The following is a 20144-nucleotide window of genomic DNA, read 5'->3' as shown; positions in this document are numbered from 1 at the left end:
CCTGTATGTCCTGAACATACATCATTCCATGAGACCACACTCCATACCCTGAACGGATCTGCAAAACTCACATGCACCCAGCTTTCCCACCTGCCTCCCACACTTTGCAAATGTTTCCTTCTCCCCAGCCAAAGACCTTTGTCTTATGGGACAGAGGCAACAGATGTTACTTTGATTCATTAGGAGAGTTACACACAAGGGACTGGTCATCTAAAACTGAGTCCTGTAGAAATGTCTTCTCCCAGTGGGTAGGGAATCTCTGGAATTCTCTGCCCCCAGGGTGGTGGAAGGCAAGTCATTGGATATATTTAAGGCGGAGATAGCTAGATATTTGAAAGATTGAGAAATTGAGGGTTATGAGGAACTGGCACAGAAGAGGAACTGAAGCCAGGTCTGCCACCTGCGGGGCAGGCTTGAGGGGCTGAATGGCCTACTATTTGCTTGTGTTCTTTTATAGTCACTATGGCAATAGACCCACATCTTATCATTCAGGCCAGAAACTTCCCCCTCTCCATTGCTTCTGTTTTGCTAACTATCTGGTTTTGACCTAGGCAAACTAAAGCTTGTATAACAGTAGGCAAAGTGTACGGCCAGGAGAAAGTGCATAGTTTTACATTGAATAAAGAACATTTTCATCTAGCCCTCATTTTGGGCCTTGCATTCATCTTTTTTTTTAGCAAGGCTTAGTTGAAAATATTCATGCGCAGGATTCCGGTGTCCTGGCCCTCTGTGAGGAGAGAGCACTGGAGAACAGGCAGGCATCTCACCTGTCAGGATAACATTTTAACTTAAACTTTCATTTTTGAATTTCTTCCATGAAGTCAATGCCGCACAGTACTATTCTCTGTCAAAGAGGTGGCATATGTTATTAAAATTAACAATGGCAACTTCAAGGACATAATTAATAGCAGGAGTAGGCCATTTGGCCACACTTTCTTCCTTGGTAATTGGTTTATTGTTATCACATGTACTGAGATACAGTGAAAAGCTTTGTTTGCGTGCCATCCAGACAGATCATTCCATAGATATATATTGTACATTGAGGTAGTACAAAAGGAAAACAATAGCAGAATGCAGAATAAAGTTACAGTTACAGAGAAAGTGCAGTGCGGGCAGACAATAAGGTGCAAGGCCACGAGGTGATAGACTGAGAGGTCAAGAATTCCTACGAGAAGCAACAAGATCCTGGCTATTCTTTTACCTCAGCACCACTTTCCTGCACTAAACTCATTTTCCTTGGATCCATTGATATCCAAAAATCTATCGATCATTGTCTTGAATATACTCAGCACCCGAGCCTGCACAGCCCTCTTAGGTAGAGAATTCCAGATTCACCACCATCCAATCAGAATCAGATTTATTATCACCGACTTAAATGACATGAAATGTGTTGTTTTGTGGCAACAGTACAGTGCAAAGACATAAAATTACTGTAAGTTACAAAAATAAATAAATAGTGCAAGAAGAAGAAATAACAAGGTGATGTTCATGGGAGAAGTTTCTTCACACTCAGTCTAGAATGACTGACCCCTTATTTTGAGAGAGTAACCCCTGGTTTTAGACACCCCAGCCACAGGAAACATTATTGCCTCATCAAGCCCTGTGTGAATTTTGTACTTTTCAATAAGATCAACTCTCATTCTTCTAAACTCTGGACACTATAGGCCCATTCTGCCACTTGAGGAATTAATCTGGTGAACTTTTGCTGCACTCCCTCTGTTACAAGTTAGGTAGGGAGACCACACCTGTACACAATATTTCAGATACATTCTCACCAGGGGCCAATATAATTGCAGTAAGAGTCCTTGTGCCAGAAGCGTGGCGACACTTGTGGGCTGCCCCCAGAACACTCTACACAAAGATGCGTTTCACTGTGTGTTTCGATGCACATGCGACTAATAAAGAAATCTTATCTCTTCACCCTCTTGCAATACATCCAACATACATTTGCATTCCTAAGTGCACGTTATACCTGCATGCTAGTGTCCAGTGGTTTGTGTGCAAGGACACCCATATCCCTTTGAACACCAACAGCTTGTGATTTCATACCATTTAAAAAATATTTTTCTTTTTCTATTTCTCTACCAATGTGGATGACTACACAGTTTTCCACATTATATTCCATTTGCCATGTCATTGCCTATTTACTTAGCCTGCCTATATCCCCGCAGAACCTCTCTGCATCCTCCCCACAGCCCACACCGCCACCCAGCTTTAACTCTGATGAAACATTTTTTCTCTTTCCACATACACTGTCTGCCTTGCCAAGTATTTCCAACATTTTCTGTTTCCCTTTTGGACAGATCCCCTCATTCAAATCATCGATATGGATTTTGAACAGCTGTGACCCCAACACCAATGCCTATGTCGCCCCATAGAACATAAAACTGTATAGGAACAGGCCCTTCAGCCCACGATATCTGTGCCGACCATGATGCCAGCTTAAACTAATCCCATCTGCCTGCATATGATCCTTATCCCTCTACTCCCTGCATGTTCATTTGCCTGTGGAAATGTCTCTTAAACACCACTATAATTTTACTACCTCCCCTGGCAGCGGGCTCCAGTCCCTGTGTAAAAAGCGTGCCCCGAACATCTCCTTTAAACTTTCCCCCTCTCACCTTAAGGCTATGCTCTCTAGTATTTGACATTACTACCTTGGAGAAAAGAAAACTCCGACTGTCTACCTCATCTATACCTCTCATAATTTAATAAACTTCCATCTGGTCGCCCCTCAACCTCCGATGCTCTGGAGCTTCCCAACCCAACAATGACTAACTTATTCTGTCTAATGGATTTATTGCCGAGAGGGCTTACTTCTAACTAAAAGCAGCTCAGTTATAGGGTCATGCCCATGAGTAGTGGTAGTGGCTTGAATTTATGCATTGGTATTGGTTTATTATTATCACTTGAACCGAGGTACAGTGAAAAACTCGTCTTGCATACCGATTGTACAGGTCAATTCATTACACAGTGCAGTTACATTGAGTCAGTACAGAGAGCATTGAGGTAGTACAGGTAAAAACAATAACAGTACAGAGTAAAGTGTCACAGCTACGGAGGAAGTGCAGTGCAATAAGGTGCAAGGTAGATTGTCAGGTCAGAGTCCATCTGCGGCAGCAGTGGTGATGCTCAGCTTTCAGAACAGCTCAAGTTAGTGACGAAAATAGCAAAATAAATGTACGGGAAATCTGAAATAAAAACAAAAAGTGCTGGGAACACTCATCAAGTGAGGCAGCATCTGCGGAAAGAGCAACAGTTTCAGGTGGAAGACCCTTCATCAGAGTCTATTGATAGCTGGGGAAAGGAGTAAGTGACTCATTGCTCTGCCTGGCGAGGGGGCAGCAGCGGATCTCAGCTTCCTCGGGCTGCTGTACATTGATTGCTGGGGAAAAGTGCCCGAGCCTCGTTACTCAGCCAGCCTAGGGGGCAGCAGCGGTGCTGCCCGAGCCTCGTTACTCAGCCAGCCTAGGGGGCAGCAGCGGTGCTGTCCGAGCCTCGTTACTCAGCCAGCCTAGGGGGCAGCAGCGGTGCTGTCCGAGCCTCGTTACTCAGCCAGCCTAGGGGGCAGCAGCGGTGGTGCCCGACCGGAGTTCATCGGTTGCTAGCCAGAGGAGTGCATGGAGCCGGCGGTGAGTGATGGAGGGCCACAGGCCCAGTGGCTACAAATCCTCTAAAGGGGGATGGGGCCTTTTTGAACCTTCATTAAATGAGGTGGCATTAGGTTTGCAAAGGCTTAGGTCGGCTCTGGTGTTCTTAAAACCTTGAATGAGACAGGTATAAGTTGAGCTGCTGTGAGAGCTGAGCATCACTGCCCCAGGCATCAACTCCAGCCACTGGCAGCCACCACTGCCCGTGGGCAGGCGGAGTAACTGCCTGGCCCCAGAGCTGAGCTGCTCTTATTTATAAGTAATGCCTGTGCCAATATCTACACAAACCTACCCTTGAGCCCTTGAAATGGAACTAATACAGTTTCTCTCAACTAATATGTGTCTCTTTGGTCTTAGTTTAATTGAAGTTGACTGATATTAGTGACTGTAGGAGCTCTCTCTCTCTGTAATCCTTCTTGTGCAGTCTCTTGGGATGGAGGATGACTTGCTTCCACGCTGTTCTCGGGTGACAGATGAGGCCAGTGTGGGAACCACAGGTCAGCAGGTGGGTGGGTAGTTTGGGAGATGGTGCGCTCCTTCTGCTGCTTGCGCAGAGCTTTTGTGGGCTCCTCATGCATGGACTCATAATTCTTAATACCATCCTGAATGCTTTTCCACTTTGAGTGGCCGTGGGCCAGAGATTCCTAGGAGTCTGTGGAGATATAACATAGAACACTACAGCACAGTACAGGCCCTTTGGCCCACAATGTTGTGCCGACATTTTGCATTTAAGATGTTGCATTTTTTTTTCCAAGAAGGCTTTGAGCACATCCTTGAACCCTTTCCTCTGTCCACCAGGTTCAGGTCCTCTCCAATTTATGGTAGGGTTTGTTCCTTGCACAGTTTGCAAGTTGGAAATGCGGCTGCGAACTGAGTTCTCAGGCAGCAGAAGATGCCTGCAGCCCCACAGCAGCTGGCAAATCCATCCCCCTGGTCTCCCAAATGCTCATTTGTGTGTATGGGTTGTACATAAGTCGGGCATTTGTGACCTGGGGCAGACTTGTAATTTCTTCCTATGGTAGAGCTTGGAACAGAGTCTGTTTCGAGAGACTGGCATTGGGGCATGTGAATGCCGTGGCCTTCCTGATGGAGCCAATTGAATGTAATCTGGGCCTCAGTGCTGAGATGTTGGCCTGGGAGAGGAGACTGACATTTTTCACATCCTTCTAGTAGATTTGGAGGATTTTGCGAGGAAATTGTTTGTGGTATCTGTCCATTCCCTGAGGTGTCTTCTGTAGGTTGTCCAAGAATCAGAAGCAAATAGGAGGGTAGGGATCACTACTGCCATGTAGACCATTTGTTTTGTGCTGGGTTTGAGGACTTGATCTTCATACACCCTTTTTCTCAGTCTGTCAAAGGTTGTACTGGTGAACTGAAAGCTGTGGTAAATTTCAGCATCAGTGTCTGCCTTTGAGAGGTGGATTGTGAAATATGGGATGTGGCCCTCATTTTTTCCCTTCATTAATCAGAGGAGAGTGTTGGACGGGTTGGCAGAAGACCTTCTGTATTATGTATGTTGAGTGCAAGACCCATCTTCTCGTGTTTCAGTGAATGAGTCAATAATGGCCTGAAGCTAGACCTCTGTGCAAGCATGAATGCTAGTGTTGTCTGCATACTGCAAAGGCTGGGGTGACATCAGTGCTGGAATGGAGTGATGTAGGTTGAATGGTTTCCCATTAGTTTGAAAGATAAGTTCCTCTCCAGCAGGAAGCTTGTTGGAGATGCAGCGAAGAGATGAGAAAGACTGAAAAAAGTGGGGCAATGATACAACCTTGTTTGACACCTGTCTTCACTGAGGTTGGCTTTCTTGTGTAGCTGTTAGGAATTTGGTGTACATGCCATTATGAAGTAAATATGAAATAGAGATGTAGACAACTGAATTTGAGGAGGGTGCTCTAAAGCAACTGAAGACAAAAGCTTAGGTGAGATCAGAAAAAATGCCCTGTATGATGGTTGGTGCTGCTCCCTGCATTCCTCCTGGAGTGAAGATCATGTTCACTCTCTCTGAATCAACAGGATCCACGCTGCAATTCAGGGAGCAGCTCTTTGGCTGGAAGGAGTTAGTTGAGGAGAACCCTGTTGACAACTTTCCTTGTGATGGATAACAGGGAAGCCTGAGTGTAGTTACTGAAGTGTTGTCTCTTTTCTTGAAAATGGTCGTGATTACAGTGTCTCTGAGGTTCGCTGGCACACTCTGCTCTTCCTGGATGTGGACAGATGGGTTATATTGGTTTATTATTGTCACTTGTTCCGAGGTACAGTGAAAAACTTGTCTTGCATACTGATCGTACAGATCAATTCATTACACAGTGCAGTTACATTGAGTTAGTACAGAGTGAATTGAGGTAGTACAGGTAAAAACAATAATAGTACAGAGTAAAGTGTCACGGCTACAGAGAAAGTGCAATAAGGTGCAAGGTCACAACAAGGTAGATCATGAGGTCAGAGTCCATCTTATCATATAAGGGAACCATTCAATAGTCTTATCACAGTGGGGTAGAAGCTGTCCTTAAGTCTAGTGGTATGTGCCCTCAGACTCCTGTATCCTTCTACCTGATGGAAGAGGAGAGAAGAGAGAATGACCCGGGTGAGTGGGGTCTTTGATTATGCTGGCTGTTTCACCAAGGCAGCGAGAGGTAAAGACAGAGTCCAAGGAGGGGAGGCTGGTGTCCATGATGTGCTGGGCGCTGTGTCCACAACTCTCTGCATTTTCTGTGGATTTGTCACTGAGCTCCTCATCGCTAAGTTTTAGAATTCATCAGGATATTGTCTGTTCCTGAGGCCTTGTCATTTTTCAGTTGGCATGTGGCCTTTTTGACTGTGTGTTGGTCAGGAATATAGGTCGCTGTGGGATGTAGTCAAGGGTGCTCAGATCAAGGAGTGAGTCAACATTGAGGAGATCTTCAAAGTGTTCCTTCCATTGGGCGCTTACTGCCTCTCTATCTTTGATAAGTTTACCTTCATTCTTGGCTGTTTGGGCCATGGATGGACTTGACTATTCTGAAAAATTATAGTTGTACAGCATGGAAATGGACCCTTCAGCCCACCGTGTCCATGCTAACCTTTTTGCCCATCTACACTAATTGCATTTGTTTACATTGGGCCCATATCCTCCTATGCTTTGCATCTTCAAGTGCCTATCTAAATGTTTCTGAAACGGTATGATTGTGTGTGACAACATCACCTCCTCTGGCAGTGTGTTCCAGATATCAGCAACTCTCTGAGTTTAAAAAAACTTTTCCCTCAAATCCCCTTGAAAACTCACCATAAACCTTGCCCCCATGTTTGTGGCACCCCTACCACAGGAAAAACATTCTAACTATCTGCCTTATTTATGCTTCTCATAATTTTATAAACTTCAGCTTCCCTCACTCCAGAGAAAACGAGCCCACCCTATCCAATCCCTCCCTACAACTAAAGTCCTCCAATCCAGGCAACATCCTGGTGAGTCTCCTCTGTACCCTCTCCAGCGCAATTGCATCCTTCTGATTGTGTGGAGACCAGAACTTCACACAATACTCCAAGTGCAGCCTAACCAGTGTTTTTGTAAAGTTGTCCTGCCAGATGCCTTCTGCAAGCATGCCAGAAGCCTTCTTCAAATCTGTGTGCATTGTGGCTGAGAGTGAGATGCCATGATGGCTCCACTTTATCTGCTTTTAGGTCAAGGGTATTTTGTTGGCCCTGTGCTTTTGGGCTTCTGATCCAGGCACATTTGTGGTTGATTAGTTACTGGATCTCCAGGTCATTCTCATTAAACTAGGATGTCATTACCAACATGCAGAGCAACTTCCATTGTGTGGATTTTAGGTATAAATGTCTGTTTTCCTGTAATATAGCACTTTGTTTAGGCAGCACTTGGAGTATTGTATGCAGTTCTGTTAACCCCATTACAGGAAGGATGTTGAGGCTTTTGGAAAGGGTGCAGGTGAGGATTACCAGGTTGCTGCCTGGATTAGAGGGTACGAGCTATGAGGAGAGGTTGGACAAACTAGGGTTGTTTTCTCTGCAGCATCGGAAGCTGAGGGGAGACCTGACAGAAGTTTATAAAATTATGAGAGGCGTAGATAGGGTAGACAGTCAGAATCTTTTCCTAGAGCAGAAATGTACAGTACTAGAGGACGTGCATTTAAGGTGAGAGGGAGCAAAGTGTAAAGGAGATGTGTGGGGCAAGTTTTTTACACACAGAGTGGTGGGTGCCTGGAATGGGTGGCCGGGGTAGTGGTGGAAGCAGATACGATAGTGGTATTTAAGAGGCTGCTCGATAGACACATGAATATGCAGGGAATGGGCAGATGTAGATCATGTACTGGCAGAAGGAATTTAGTTTAATTCGGCATTGTGTTCAATGTAGACATTGTGGGCTGAAGGTCCTGTTCCTGTGGTGTACTGTTCTATGTTCTAACGTCTACAGGAAAAAGTATTTGAGATTTTCAGGAGGTCCGGGCTCTTTTGCATGCTTAGTGCTGGACTGGAATGAAGCCACAATTGATGTGAAGCCCAAATAGTGTTAGGTACACCTTCAAGGAGTTGTTGGAAGTTGGCCTAGTATTTTTATGACTCTTCACCTTGGTGCCAATTTTTATACTAATGCTCTGTTTAAAATTAGCTTTGTATTGATGTAAGAGGCAGTGTAACGAAGCCTTTTAATTGATGCCAAATTTTATACAGAATGCAATTATCCTTTGAAGGGGAGGGTGTTTTTTTTTTACAATTTATTTTTGAAATTGATGTGTAAAGATTTATTTCTTTTTTAAAGGTTTGGACATTATGATTTCCAATTCATCTCGTTGATCAAACCATCAGGAAGTATTTTTTGAATACTGAAAAAATAATCTCTGAAAATGGAGTGGGGTGAGTTTAACTCGTTTTTTTGGACTGTGTTTCGTACTGATTCCTGTGCAGCCTTAAATGAGCCTGAGGCATGTCCGCTGCAGAGCTAGGATTGCTTAAGTGCTGAAACAAACTTGTTTGTAATTATTGGGAAGTTGGAGAGCAACTGCGCTCCCTAGTGAATAAATTAATACTATATGTTTAAGTACTATTTGTCGGGTGTTTTCTGCAGGGAAACTGCTGATTTTTGCTCCTATTTAAAGAAAAATATTATATTTGCTCCTGTGTGATTTGGTGCCTGCTGAATAATTAGATTGCAAGTGAGCAGGAATATGTAATTGGAGTCACAAATGATGAAATGTTGTTGCACTATTGTTGAAGATGCAAATGCAAGACAGTACATTGTTTTAAAGTCGGGATCATACAATGGCTACAGCACAGAGGTTGGCCGTTAGCCCATCAAGTTCATGCTAGCTCCTTGCGAGAACCCTATCATTTCTATCCTTGCAGCATTCAACTTTTCCTTTCAAAAAAAAACAGATTGAATTTACTTCCATCACCCTTTCACAACATGAATTCCAGATCATGACAAGTTGTCATGACGTGCTTCCTCATTTCATACCTGGCTCTTTTGCCAATCACTTTAATTTCTTTCCTCAGGTCATTAATTCTTTTAAGTTTGGTGAGCTTGATAATGTTAAAAACAGTGACAAAATTCGATGTGCTCATCCAGATGTTGAGCTTGTTCTTCCCCCCCACCCCACCCTACTCCCCCAATTTGCTTCCCCCTTCCCAGTCCTCCTTTCCCAAAGATGCTGCTGTATCCTGAGGTATTGTTCTAGAAGTATTGGTATCACTTTAGGATCTCCTCCTAGAGAGTTATAACAACAGCCTGTATTTATAAAGAAAATAAGATGCCCCAACGCCCTTCGTAAGAGCATTAACAAGCATAATTGGACAAGATTCACTTAGAAGGTCTTCCGACAACTTTACCAGGGAGAACTCACTTGGAGTGCCACATACACTTTTCTTTTGCTTTCTTACTTACGGAGAAGTATACTTGCATTGGGGTAGTTCAGAGAAGGTTCGCTAGGTTGATTCCTTGCTTGAAGAGGTTGCTTTGGATTAAACAGGTTGGCCTATGCTGATTAGCGTTTGGAAGAATGAGAAGTGATCTTATTGAATAATGTAAGATTCTGGGGGACCCTGACAAGTTAGATGCCTACACCTATTCCTTTCTCTTATGCTCAATCTGATCACACCCCATTAGATTCAACATTTGGTTGGCTCAAACTGCTACAGTTTGTTTTATAATATATGTATATTTATCACAAATATAAAATATTCTTGGAAAATGTCTGCATTATAACTTGAAAATCTGTATCAAGATTCACAAGAAATTGAATTTGCAATTTTCCAGTACACTTCAAGTGCTGTTCAATTGCATGTAATTTCTTAACTAAATTGTAAATATAAAAATTTTAAATTGCCATTAAGTAATTTGGTTTGCACTATTCACTGAGCCTCTGAAAATAATGACGAAGTTTTAATATATACAGTCAAAAGGGATTGCTAATTGATTATTGAAGTATTTTATGGCTGGTTAACAGTAGGGTTCAGTGACTCTTTCCCGATCATCCTTCCATTGGAGCTTGTTATTTAAATCACTAACATCTTAATACAAGTAACGAACAGGTAGATAAAAGACTCATCATAACATTAATTAAGTATTACATAATATTTCAGCTGGTGTTTTTTCTCTTAGAAACAATAATTCACTTCTTCAAATAAAGTTCACTCTAACTGCTTAGTTCAACATAAATCGGGAAATCGATTTATTTGGAGTAGAATGTAAAACAATGTAAAGTTAATGATTCCACGCATTGCATGTTGTCTACTAAAAACTTTTAAACCTCTGCTGACTTCACCTTTGGCTGTTACAGCATTCATCAAACACTTGTTTATTTATTTAAATCTGATATGTAGTATTTGCACTTCTTGAACTCCACTTATTTACTGTATAGAGTTATGACTTACAATAAAGGGTTTATATTTTACTGAGTTGTTACGCCTCCTAAAGGGGTATCCATGATGTATCTGCGTGTTCCTTCTAGTCATATTTTATACATTTTAAATGTGGGTATGAAATACATATTTTCTTGCAAACATTCCTAAAGTATCAGTCGGATGCTATAATTAAAACACAGATTTAGTAGACATTCAGAACTGTACGCTTCCTCATCAGTGAGTTAGCCATGTAGTTGCCATGTAATCTTCAGTGGTCTCTGCACTCCTCCAATTGTGGCCTCTTGTGCATTAAGGGTCTAAGCTCTCAAATTGCCTCCCTGAATTTCTCCAGCATGCTCTCCTCCTTTAAGTTGTCCCTAAAGACCTACTTCTTCGATTAAACTGCTGGTCATCTAAAATTTCGACGTAGCTTTGTGTCATATTTTGTTTGAAGCACATTGGGATGCTTTTTAATGGAGTAGGTAAAATGCAGGTTGGCATAAATAAAAAAGATCTTAATTATTACATGACAAAGTAATGAGTATATTGACTGTATAATTAGGAATTATTGCTTGTTCTGCTGTTTTAGGATCCTGGATTTGTTGTGAGAAGATGGCTGTCCTCCATGGAGGGTTTCTGTTGGCTAAGAAGAAAAGTCAACATGCAATGCTTCTGGAAATGAAGAAATCTGATTGGGCAACCTTAGGGAAACCTATTGTTTGTGCTGTGCAAGAGATCTGTGCCAATGAGGCTGACGTGGTGCAGGGTCCTGGAAGAGCAAAGCTGTGGCAGAAGAAAGTGCTTGCATTTGTGTGGGCGAAGCTGCTGAACTCTAATGCAAATGAAGTGAACAATAAGGAGAAGATAGATTCAGATGCTGAGTGTGACCGGAGATGGAAGGAGGACCTCTTCTTTTCAGCAGAAGGCATGATTCCAGAGATAAATCACACTGTTTTATTTGAGCTGGTAAAATCATTGGGGGCTGCAGAAGTCTTTGTTGAATTGCTGTCCGTATTGCCAGCAGGCACGTGCCACCTGGAGATGACCCGTTTTCTGGACCATGTTCTTGACGCCACTTCTGATGAAGATGTGGCAATCTTTCTGGATGTATGGTGGGAACTACTGAAGCTAAATGAAGGGCAGAAGGATGAAATTGTTCAAACATTTGGAGATGAGGTTAAAAAATACCTGGCACGTTCAGCTGATGAATTTTGCCATTCGTCCAAAAGACTCAAACTAGATCCTGATATTTCTTACCTCCCTCCTGAATCTTCAGGCAACCTGTCCATTCCTTTCCTATTTCTAGATGGACTCAAGAAAATGAAAGCTCATGTAACACCGTATGTTTATAAGTGTTCTGCTCTAGTAAAACTGATAGACACTTTGTGCAAGTCACTACTTTCTGACAGTAGTGTTGAGTTGTCTGCTGAGGTGTATTTGCAGAAACTTTCCAAACTGATTGTATTAGGTAATCCCATGACCCAACTATTTCCAGTTACAAAAAGTTTTGTCTGGATTGTAAAGAAGTCAGAGAGGGAACTGAGAGCCTCTTACCAGAAGTCTGCGTTCCAATTGCAACAGGGTGAATTAGCTCCAGGGATTGAATTACTCGCAGATATCTTCCAGTCATGGGCAACTGAAATTCAAACCGAGCTGAAGAATGACACCAACACTGAGAGGAGAAGCCTTGCTTTATATAGAATAGTGGAAAGTTTGAAATACTTAAATCAAGTCAGTCCATTGATTCAAAATTGCAAGATGGTACCTCAAAATACAAAGGAAATTTTGTCTGATGTGATACTGAGTTCATCCTCCTTTGTACAGAAGTTTGACTCCTGCATGTTGTCGGATGATGCTGCTACCATCGATAAAGTGAAGATGGCTGTGGCTTTAACGATAATTGATAGTAGAATGGAAAGATATGAAGAGATCCGTGATATATTTGCATCAACTCCCAGTTGGGCTTTTTCAGAGAGTGGCTGGCTTGATTGCCTTGAAAGAAATAGAGAAATTTTTCAAAGCACTGATTTAGTTTTGAAGCTAGCTGGAACGCTTAAAGATAGGTCACCTTGTACTTCTGCTGAACCATCAAAAGTCAAACGATTAAAGAACGTGATTTTGGATTGCCTGTCTGCTCTCTCGATCTCAGACAAAAATAAAGCCTTCTTGGGAGTGCTGTCTGCCTATGGTGGCAAGGGCCTCTGTGGAGACGGTGGAGCTATTAAGGATTGGTTCGAGGAAGAGGTGAACATGGTGTTCAATTGTATGACCCAGACCGAGGCAGTAAATAGCATTGATAAAGCAGTGACTGCTGTCATTAGGGTTGCATTTTTAAATCCAGAAACCACCCTGCAGAAAATGTGCCACTTGGCTGCTGTGAACCTGGGTGCTCATAAACTATTTAGCAAGATCCTGAAGAACCTACCAGCGCTGTCTTATAAGGACGATCAGTCCCCAGAAGGGATAAACATCTTGGCTCAGTGTCTCTTGGAAACCAGCATTGACAGCCTTGCCAGCACCAAGGAGGAAAACCAGTTTCTTGAGTTCCTGACATCCATGATGGAACCAGGAGAGGTAATTGATCAAGATCCACCACTTCCTCTTCTCCAGCCTGCACATGTTGTAAAGATATTTGTTCTTCCTTATTTGACAGGAGGCAACTCCAATATCACGTTTCCTCTCAAGGTTCTTCACAGTGCTTTAAAAATGCCTGTGACTGATGATGGAACCAAGGAGCACTGGCTACTCGCCTGCTGTCCATTCCCTCTCATTTATGCTCTCTCTCAGCTCCTGGACAGCTGTATCTTATGCTGGGAGGAGGGTGGTGCTAAGACATCTAATTGTGTTTCAATAGAAACAAAAGGTCTTCTGACTGAGACATTGGAAATGGTTTGTGATGCTGTTGAACAGATCATTTCTGTAAATCCAGAGATGTGGTCAACTTCTGTTTGTTGGCTGTACAGGAAAACTGAACAGTTGGACTGGACCGTGCGCCTTTGGTTAAAAAGCATCTTTGGGGGACATTTTAAATATGAAGTACCTGCTACATTGTTTGAGGTGTGTGATCTTTCTGATGATGGTTGGTCACCCCTTAACCTTCCACAGTATGGTCCAGGTACTGGGCTTCTGGCCTGGATGGAATGTTGTAGTGTTTCCACACACATGACGGAGCAGATGTTATCCCATCTAAGAGTTGATGCCAAAAATGTTCAGGAGGTCAACATGTTCAGCAAGGGCTTTCTAATTGCACTGATCCAGCTCCTGCCTTGGTGCAGTTCAAGTGAATGGAAACGTCTCAACCACGTTGTGAAGAGCCTTCTACAGCGTGAATTACTTCATGTGCCATTTACTCTGGAATATGTTCATTACCTGCCACTGCTTAATCTCCGACCTTTTACACATCACCTACAGTTCTCTCAGCTTCTGCTCCGTGCCTTTCAGCTGATCTGCAGTTATGGCTGCTCTGACTGGCTTCCAACATCAGGGTGGAAGTATGTTGCAAGACAGTGTGCTGGCAGCATGTCGGACATCTTAGAGTCAGTGAAGAGCAAACTCAAAGGAATTGCAGCTCAGAATCTTGATGGAAATCAAGAAGGTATATTTGTAATTGTGCAACTTTTTTGTCACATAATTCATATTATGGTAATGATGCCGACTGGGACCACTGATTCTCTGTATTATGTATCCTTGGAGCTGCTTTCTCAGTATGAGACCCTGACTTTGAGCAATACCTCTACTACTGGGTTACTTAACAAGGTCAATGAAAAACACTTCCTCCACTCCATTGCTGAGAATCTGGTCAATGAAGAACAGCGTTCAGTATTACTGCAGAAAATCAGTAAAATATGTTGAACTGAGTACAGTGATATGTGTTTATCATAGTGCTTGCTATTGTTAGAGTTTTTATCAAAATAAAATAAATCTTTGTATTTTGGAGTCTAATTAAAGTCCTAGCTTTGCCATTAGGAGACACGAGATTCTGCAGGTGCTGGAATTTGGAGCAACGCACACAAAATGCTGGAGGAACTCAGCAGGTCAGGCAGCATCTATGGAGGGAAATGAACAGTCGACATTTCTTGATGCGAAACATTGACTGTTTATTTCCATCCATAGATGCTGCCTGACCTGCTGAGTTCCTCCAGCTTTTTGTGTGTGTTTGCCATTAGGAGATATGTTCTGTCTGGGTCTGTACTGCTCTTCAAAAACAATAGAAACTAAAAGTTACTGGAGAACAATAAATATTTTTTCATCAATTGTGGTATTAAGCTGCACATAGCTAGCATCTGGAAATCATATTGAAATTTAAAAACCCTGAAACTGCTTCATGTTGATATGTAAATGTTTCATAGATTCATAGAGTTATATAACACAGAAACAGGTCCTTCAGCCCAATTCATCCATGTTGACCAAGATGTCTAGCTAAGATAATCCCATTTGGCCCATATCCTCCTAAACCTTTCTTATCCATGTACCCATCCAAATGCCTTTTAAATGTTATAATTATACCTGCCTCTACCACATCCTCTGGCAACCCATTTCATATACCCACCACCCTCTGTATGGAAAAGAACTTGCACCTCAGATCCCCTTTAAATCTCTCTCCTCTCACCTTAAACCCATGCCCTCTAGTTTTAGTCTCCCCTTCCCTGCTCTTTCAATTGGGTAGTTTAAAGAGATTCCAGTCACAAACTGAACCATCACTTTCTGCATCTTAAGTCAGTGACTTTCCTGTAAAATAGATCTTCCCTGCAAATCAAATACAAAATGCACAATTCATTTGGTCTTCAGTGGTCCCTCTTATTCTTTAAACATTATAGTCTTCCTATCTTTTACAGTACTGACACACATTTGAAAACACATGGTCTTATCTCAAAATATTCTTGCACTTGCAAGCTTTTCTGCTGCTGTGATTCCAGCCTCTTGGGGGCAACCTCTTCTTTCATCTCACCATTCAGCTATTTCAGTTCTACACTGGAAACTCTCTTGCTAATATTCTCTTCCTCAAAAGTTCTTCCCACCTTTTAAAAGCTTCCTTAAAATTTCTTTACGCAATTGCACTTGCCCATTGTTCCACGTGGCTCACCCAGGGATTGTAGCTATGTACTTGGGTAGCACAGTGGCACAGCAGGTATTGGTTTATTATTGTCACTTGTACCGAGGTACAGTGAAAATCTTGTATACCGATCGTACAGGTCAATTCATTACACGGTGCAGTTACTTTGAGTTAGTACAGAGTGCATTGAGGTAGTACAGGTAAAAATGATAACAGTACAGAGTAAAGTGTCACAGCTACAGAGAAAGTGCAGTGCAGGTAGACAGTAAGGTGCAGGGTCACAACAAGAGTGATTGTGACTCAGCCACCATGCAATTCCAACAACCTGGGTTCAGCCCTGACCTAGGGTGCTGTCTGAGTGGAGTTTGCAAGTTTTCTCTGTGAAAGCATGGATTTCCCGTGTGTTCTGATTTCCAAAAACATCCTAAAGATATGCTGTTGGTAGGTTAGTTGACTGCTGTAAATTACTCCTTGTGTAGTGGTTAGTCACTGTCTCCTGGGAGAATTACAGTAGAATTTCCCCAGACTCAAAGTATATCAAGTTTTTATACTCTTAAGAACAAAGATAACAGCAGGTGATTCAATACAATTTCAATAGCTACAATGACAATGTTTATTTCAATATTTTGAGTCCAAAAAATAGCTCCATTGAATTAAATATTTACAATGGGAGCACACTGTAACTGACAAGATGCCTCTGAATGTTCAAACACCTTTGCTGGGACTAAGTAATTTGCACGGATTGTCTAAAAGCTTCTGAGGACAGAGAACCCAGACACCCAAGATTAATTTTGTGAGGGCCAACTCTTTGCGTACAAAAATATCCCAATTATTGATAGAGCAAATATGCCATAACTGTGTTTGATATGCTAAGTGGCAATATAAGCCTGGTCTGGAACCTTCCTTGATCTCTATCACAATGATGCAAAATAACTTGGCTGAAGGTGTCTGATGCCCAGTTTGATGTAGGCCAATTAACACAGCCCCATTGTGTTATGTTTGGCTGATGGTCTCACGGTCATGTCAATTTGCAAACCATATCTCTTGAGCAGCCTCCTATTCTGGGCCAGTGCTCTGTGGACAGCACTGTTTGTGTGCAAAGCAGTCCTTTTAATTTCAAAACTAATTACTGCTTGTAATTTATATTTGAACAGGTTTTTTTTTTGAAGACTGGTTCTAGTTTGTACTAATGCCTGCTGTCCACATAATTCGTGAAGGATGCCTTTTGTCTAACAATCCCCAACATTTGCTTTCCCTGTTTCCTAGTTCTGATGGAGGGTCTTTGACCTGAAATGTTAACTGGTTTCTCTGTCCACAGATGCTGCTTGACTGGCTGAGTTCTTCCAGTACTTTTGTTCTTTTTTCAGCTTCCAGAATCTGCAGTTTATTTGTTTTCCAAGAATGCTGAGGACTTGTTAATATAGTGAGAGGGGTTGGAAAGTTAAATTAATTAATAATTATATTGGTTGCTTTTATTCTGCATTGAAGTATAAATTGAAGCCCAATATGTGAGGACATATCTTAAAAAAAACTGAGTAGATTAATTGGTCTGATTACCATTCTGTATCTGGTTATTATACCTTGAGAAATTGTAAATGTGTTCTAAAATAATCAATCTCCAGTTGTGAAATACACAAGTTGACACGGAGGGAATGCAGCACTGTTACAGATGCATTAGACAGATGGGATGAAAGAAAATGGGATTCTTTTTGCTAGAAAAGAGATTGAGATGAAAATGTAGGTGCTCAGAACACAGATTTTGTAGAGGTAAACTAGGGGAAAAGGTATTTCAGCAGGTTTGCGAATAGGTAATTAAAGATTTATTGAGAATGAGATTCTGGAGAGAAGCTCTAGAGGGAAGACAGGTATCAATGGAAGCAATTTCCCATGGCATTTCCAATTATAAGTGTGTTCATGGATGCCTTCATTGCAACTAATTGGGTAACATATGGAAATCAGTTGTTGTTGCATCATGTCTGCTAAGACAGCTATGGAAGTACTTTGACCACTTGGACTGCCACGGCTCCATTAGATGGCTCACTGTCATCTTCTCAGTGGCAGCTGGGAATGGGCAGTATGTGCTGGTTTTGCCCGTTATGCCTACATACCACTAAAGAATAACAAATAATGGAATTTAGCACTAAGGTGGAAGAGAGCTACAAACCAAATAAGGTAAATCAACAACTAGAGGGTAGATGATGGCAATATTGTAGAAACCTATAGATTTTAAAAGGAAAGGAATACAATCTGAAGTAAGATCCTTTAATTTTGAGGGCCAGTTGGAAATTAATTAAAGGTATGGCTAGTATTAATTTTAATACCTTGTGAATGCCAGAACAAGAAAACTGCAGCAACACATTTTAAACGGGAAAGGAAAGCTCTGTGAAATATTTGCCTTTGCAATGTTGAGGAAGTACAGGCAGGAACACTGTGATAAGTTGAAGGCTGGAGGAAGAACACTTGCAATCAGACATGTTTTTCTTTCTTGCAACCTGCATCAAAGATATGACAGATGTGCCATGTGGAGTGGTGTCCAAATCTTGGATGGGTTTATGCTTGACCAGGTTGAAGACCATTGAATGGATACGACACGCTGAGATGAGGGAACAAACTGGACAAATCATTCAAATTCCTATACATGTCAAAGAGGATGACCGGACCAAAATTCTCAGGAGATGAAACGAAACAAAGGGTGAAGCCAGCTAACGTAAGAGCTGATGGCCTTTGGCTAGACTTGAAACAAGGATGAAGAAAATGCATTTGGAAATTTTGAGTCATGAATGTAGGGATTCATCTATTTACTGTGGCACAGAATAAAGGTTGTCTATGTTGTTAGCATATGAAGGAAGTTGAATGATAAGGAGGGAAAGAGATTACTAACATGGAGAAAGATAGAGCCATCAAAACATTTAGTGAGGAGGAAACAGAGTTGCAAAAAACAAAGTTTAATTGGAAGATCTACTGTAACGTGGTAAGTGAAATACGTCAGACTTTCTCAAAGGCTATTGAGATTTCTATGGCAGTTACACATGAATCAACACTTTCCCTAAAACAGCATTCTTAACTGAGGAGAGGACCAATAAAATAACTATTCCCCAAACAGGTTGAACTTAATTTCACCAGAGTAGTGCAGGTTATAAATACAATACACAATTCTGTGTGCCTTGTGAAAGAAAAGAAAATGCCATTATTTTCAAGTACTACTGTGCCACATTCAAATTTATGTGAATAGCAAGAATGAAGTTATTTGCCATTCAACCTGGAAACATGTAAACACATGCAAAAATTGGGGGGTAGGTGTGTATTTTATTATTGAATGCATGTAAATGTTCAGAGTGCGGTAAATAAGCTAGGAGAACTCCAGGCACACACATTATCATTTGGAAATATGATGTGGCAGCAATAGCAGAAACTTGGCTTTAAAAGGTAAATTGGAACTACAGGCTTTTAGGCCATACTGCAAAAAAAAATGGGCAGCCTTTAAGGAAGTGAGGTTCAGGTACAATTAAGGCACTTTCCCATAAGTAGTAAACAAATACAGAGCTCCCTGCATAATCTTAGAGACTCAAAGGAAGATAAAGCTAAAAAAAGGCTGCTTATGACAGAAGCTGGGTGGTAAATACCAGCAAGAACCAGGCTGATTACAAAAGAAGTGGAATTTAAAATGAGAGACAGAGACTGTGGGAGAAAAGATTAGTTGTCAACACAAATGGGAATCAAACAAGTATAGAACAAATAGTAAAAAGAAGGTACATGAAGGAGTGGGGCCTACTTAGGATGAAATGGGAACTTGAACATTGACCATGTTAAGCCGCTAGATGAGTACTTTGCATGGAGGTTTTAGAAAAGTTGGTGTTGAACTTAAAGTTGATAAGTCACCAGGACCAGATAGAATCATCAGGTTTTGAGGAATGTATGGGAAGAAATCACAGGAACACTGACCCTAATCTCTCAACGCTCTTTGTATACAGGAGTAGTGCCGCAGGAATAGAGGGTGGCAACTGTTATTCCCTTCGTTCAAAGAAGGGGAGTAAGGATAAACCCAGCAGCTAAGGCCTGTCTGTTTAACTTCAGTGGTGGAGAAGCTTTAGAAACATTGATCTGGGGAAAGATTAATAGTCTCCTAGAAGAAAATGGATGAATTAAGGCAAGCAAGCAAGCAACTGTTTATTAAGGGCGATTATGTTTAACCAATTTGATAGAACTTTTTGTTGATGTTACAGATAGACTTGACGAGGGTCATGTAGTTAATGAGGTGTATGTGGACTTCCAGATGGTTTTAGATAAGTGCCACATCACAGGCTTAATAGGAAAATTGAAGTACAAAGCAATAAAGGGACATTAATAACATTGAGTATAAAAGCATGGAAAACATGCTGTACCTTTACGAAACTCTGGTCTAGCCTCAACTAGAGTATTGTGTTCTATTCTGTGGTTGTCACATTGCGAGAGGGATGTGGGGAGATTAGAGAGCATCCAGAGAAGATATGGGAATGGTTCCTGGGATAAAGGACTACAGGTACAAGGATAGGTTAGAGAAGCTGGGATTGTTTTCTTTAGAGGCTGAGGGGAGATTTGATAAACCTATATAAAAATGATGAGGC

The 20144-nt window shown here is 41.7% G+C and overlaps 1 protein-coding gene across 1 annotated transcript; it reads left to right on the top strand.

Moving 5' to 3' along the window:
- Window positions 1-3529: 3529 nt before the first annotated feature.
- On the top strand, window positions 3530-14531 carry gemin4 (gem (nuclear organelle) associated protein 4). The gene is made up of 3 exons (XM_052035576.1): window positions 3530-3632; window positions 8407-8501; window positions 11077-14531. The coding sequence occupies exons 2-3, from the start codon at window positions 8492-8494 to the stop codon at window positions 14337-14339; spliced, it is 3273 nt and encodes a 1090-aa protein (XP_051891536.1). The 5' UTR covers window positions 3530-3632; window positions 8407-8491; the 3' UTR covers window positions 14340-14531.
- The last annotated feature ends 5613 nt before the right edge of the window (window positions 14532-20144 follow it).

This window comes from Pristis pectinata, chromosome 21, assembly GCF_009764475.1.
Source record: "Pristis pectinata isolate sPriPec2 chromosome 21, sPriPec2.1.pri, whole genome shotgun sequence".
Lineage (NCBI taxonomy): Eukaryota > Metazoa > Chordata > Chondrichthyes > Rhinopristiformes > Pristidae > Pristis > Pristis pectinata.
Note: the sequence above shows the minus strand (reverse complement) of the source record. Positions and strands in the feature narration are given on the sequence as shown.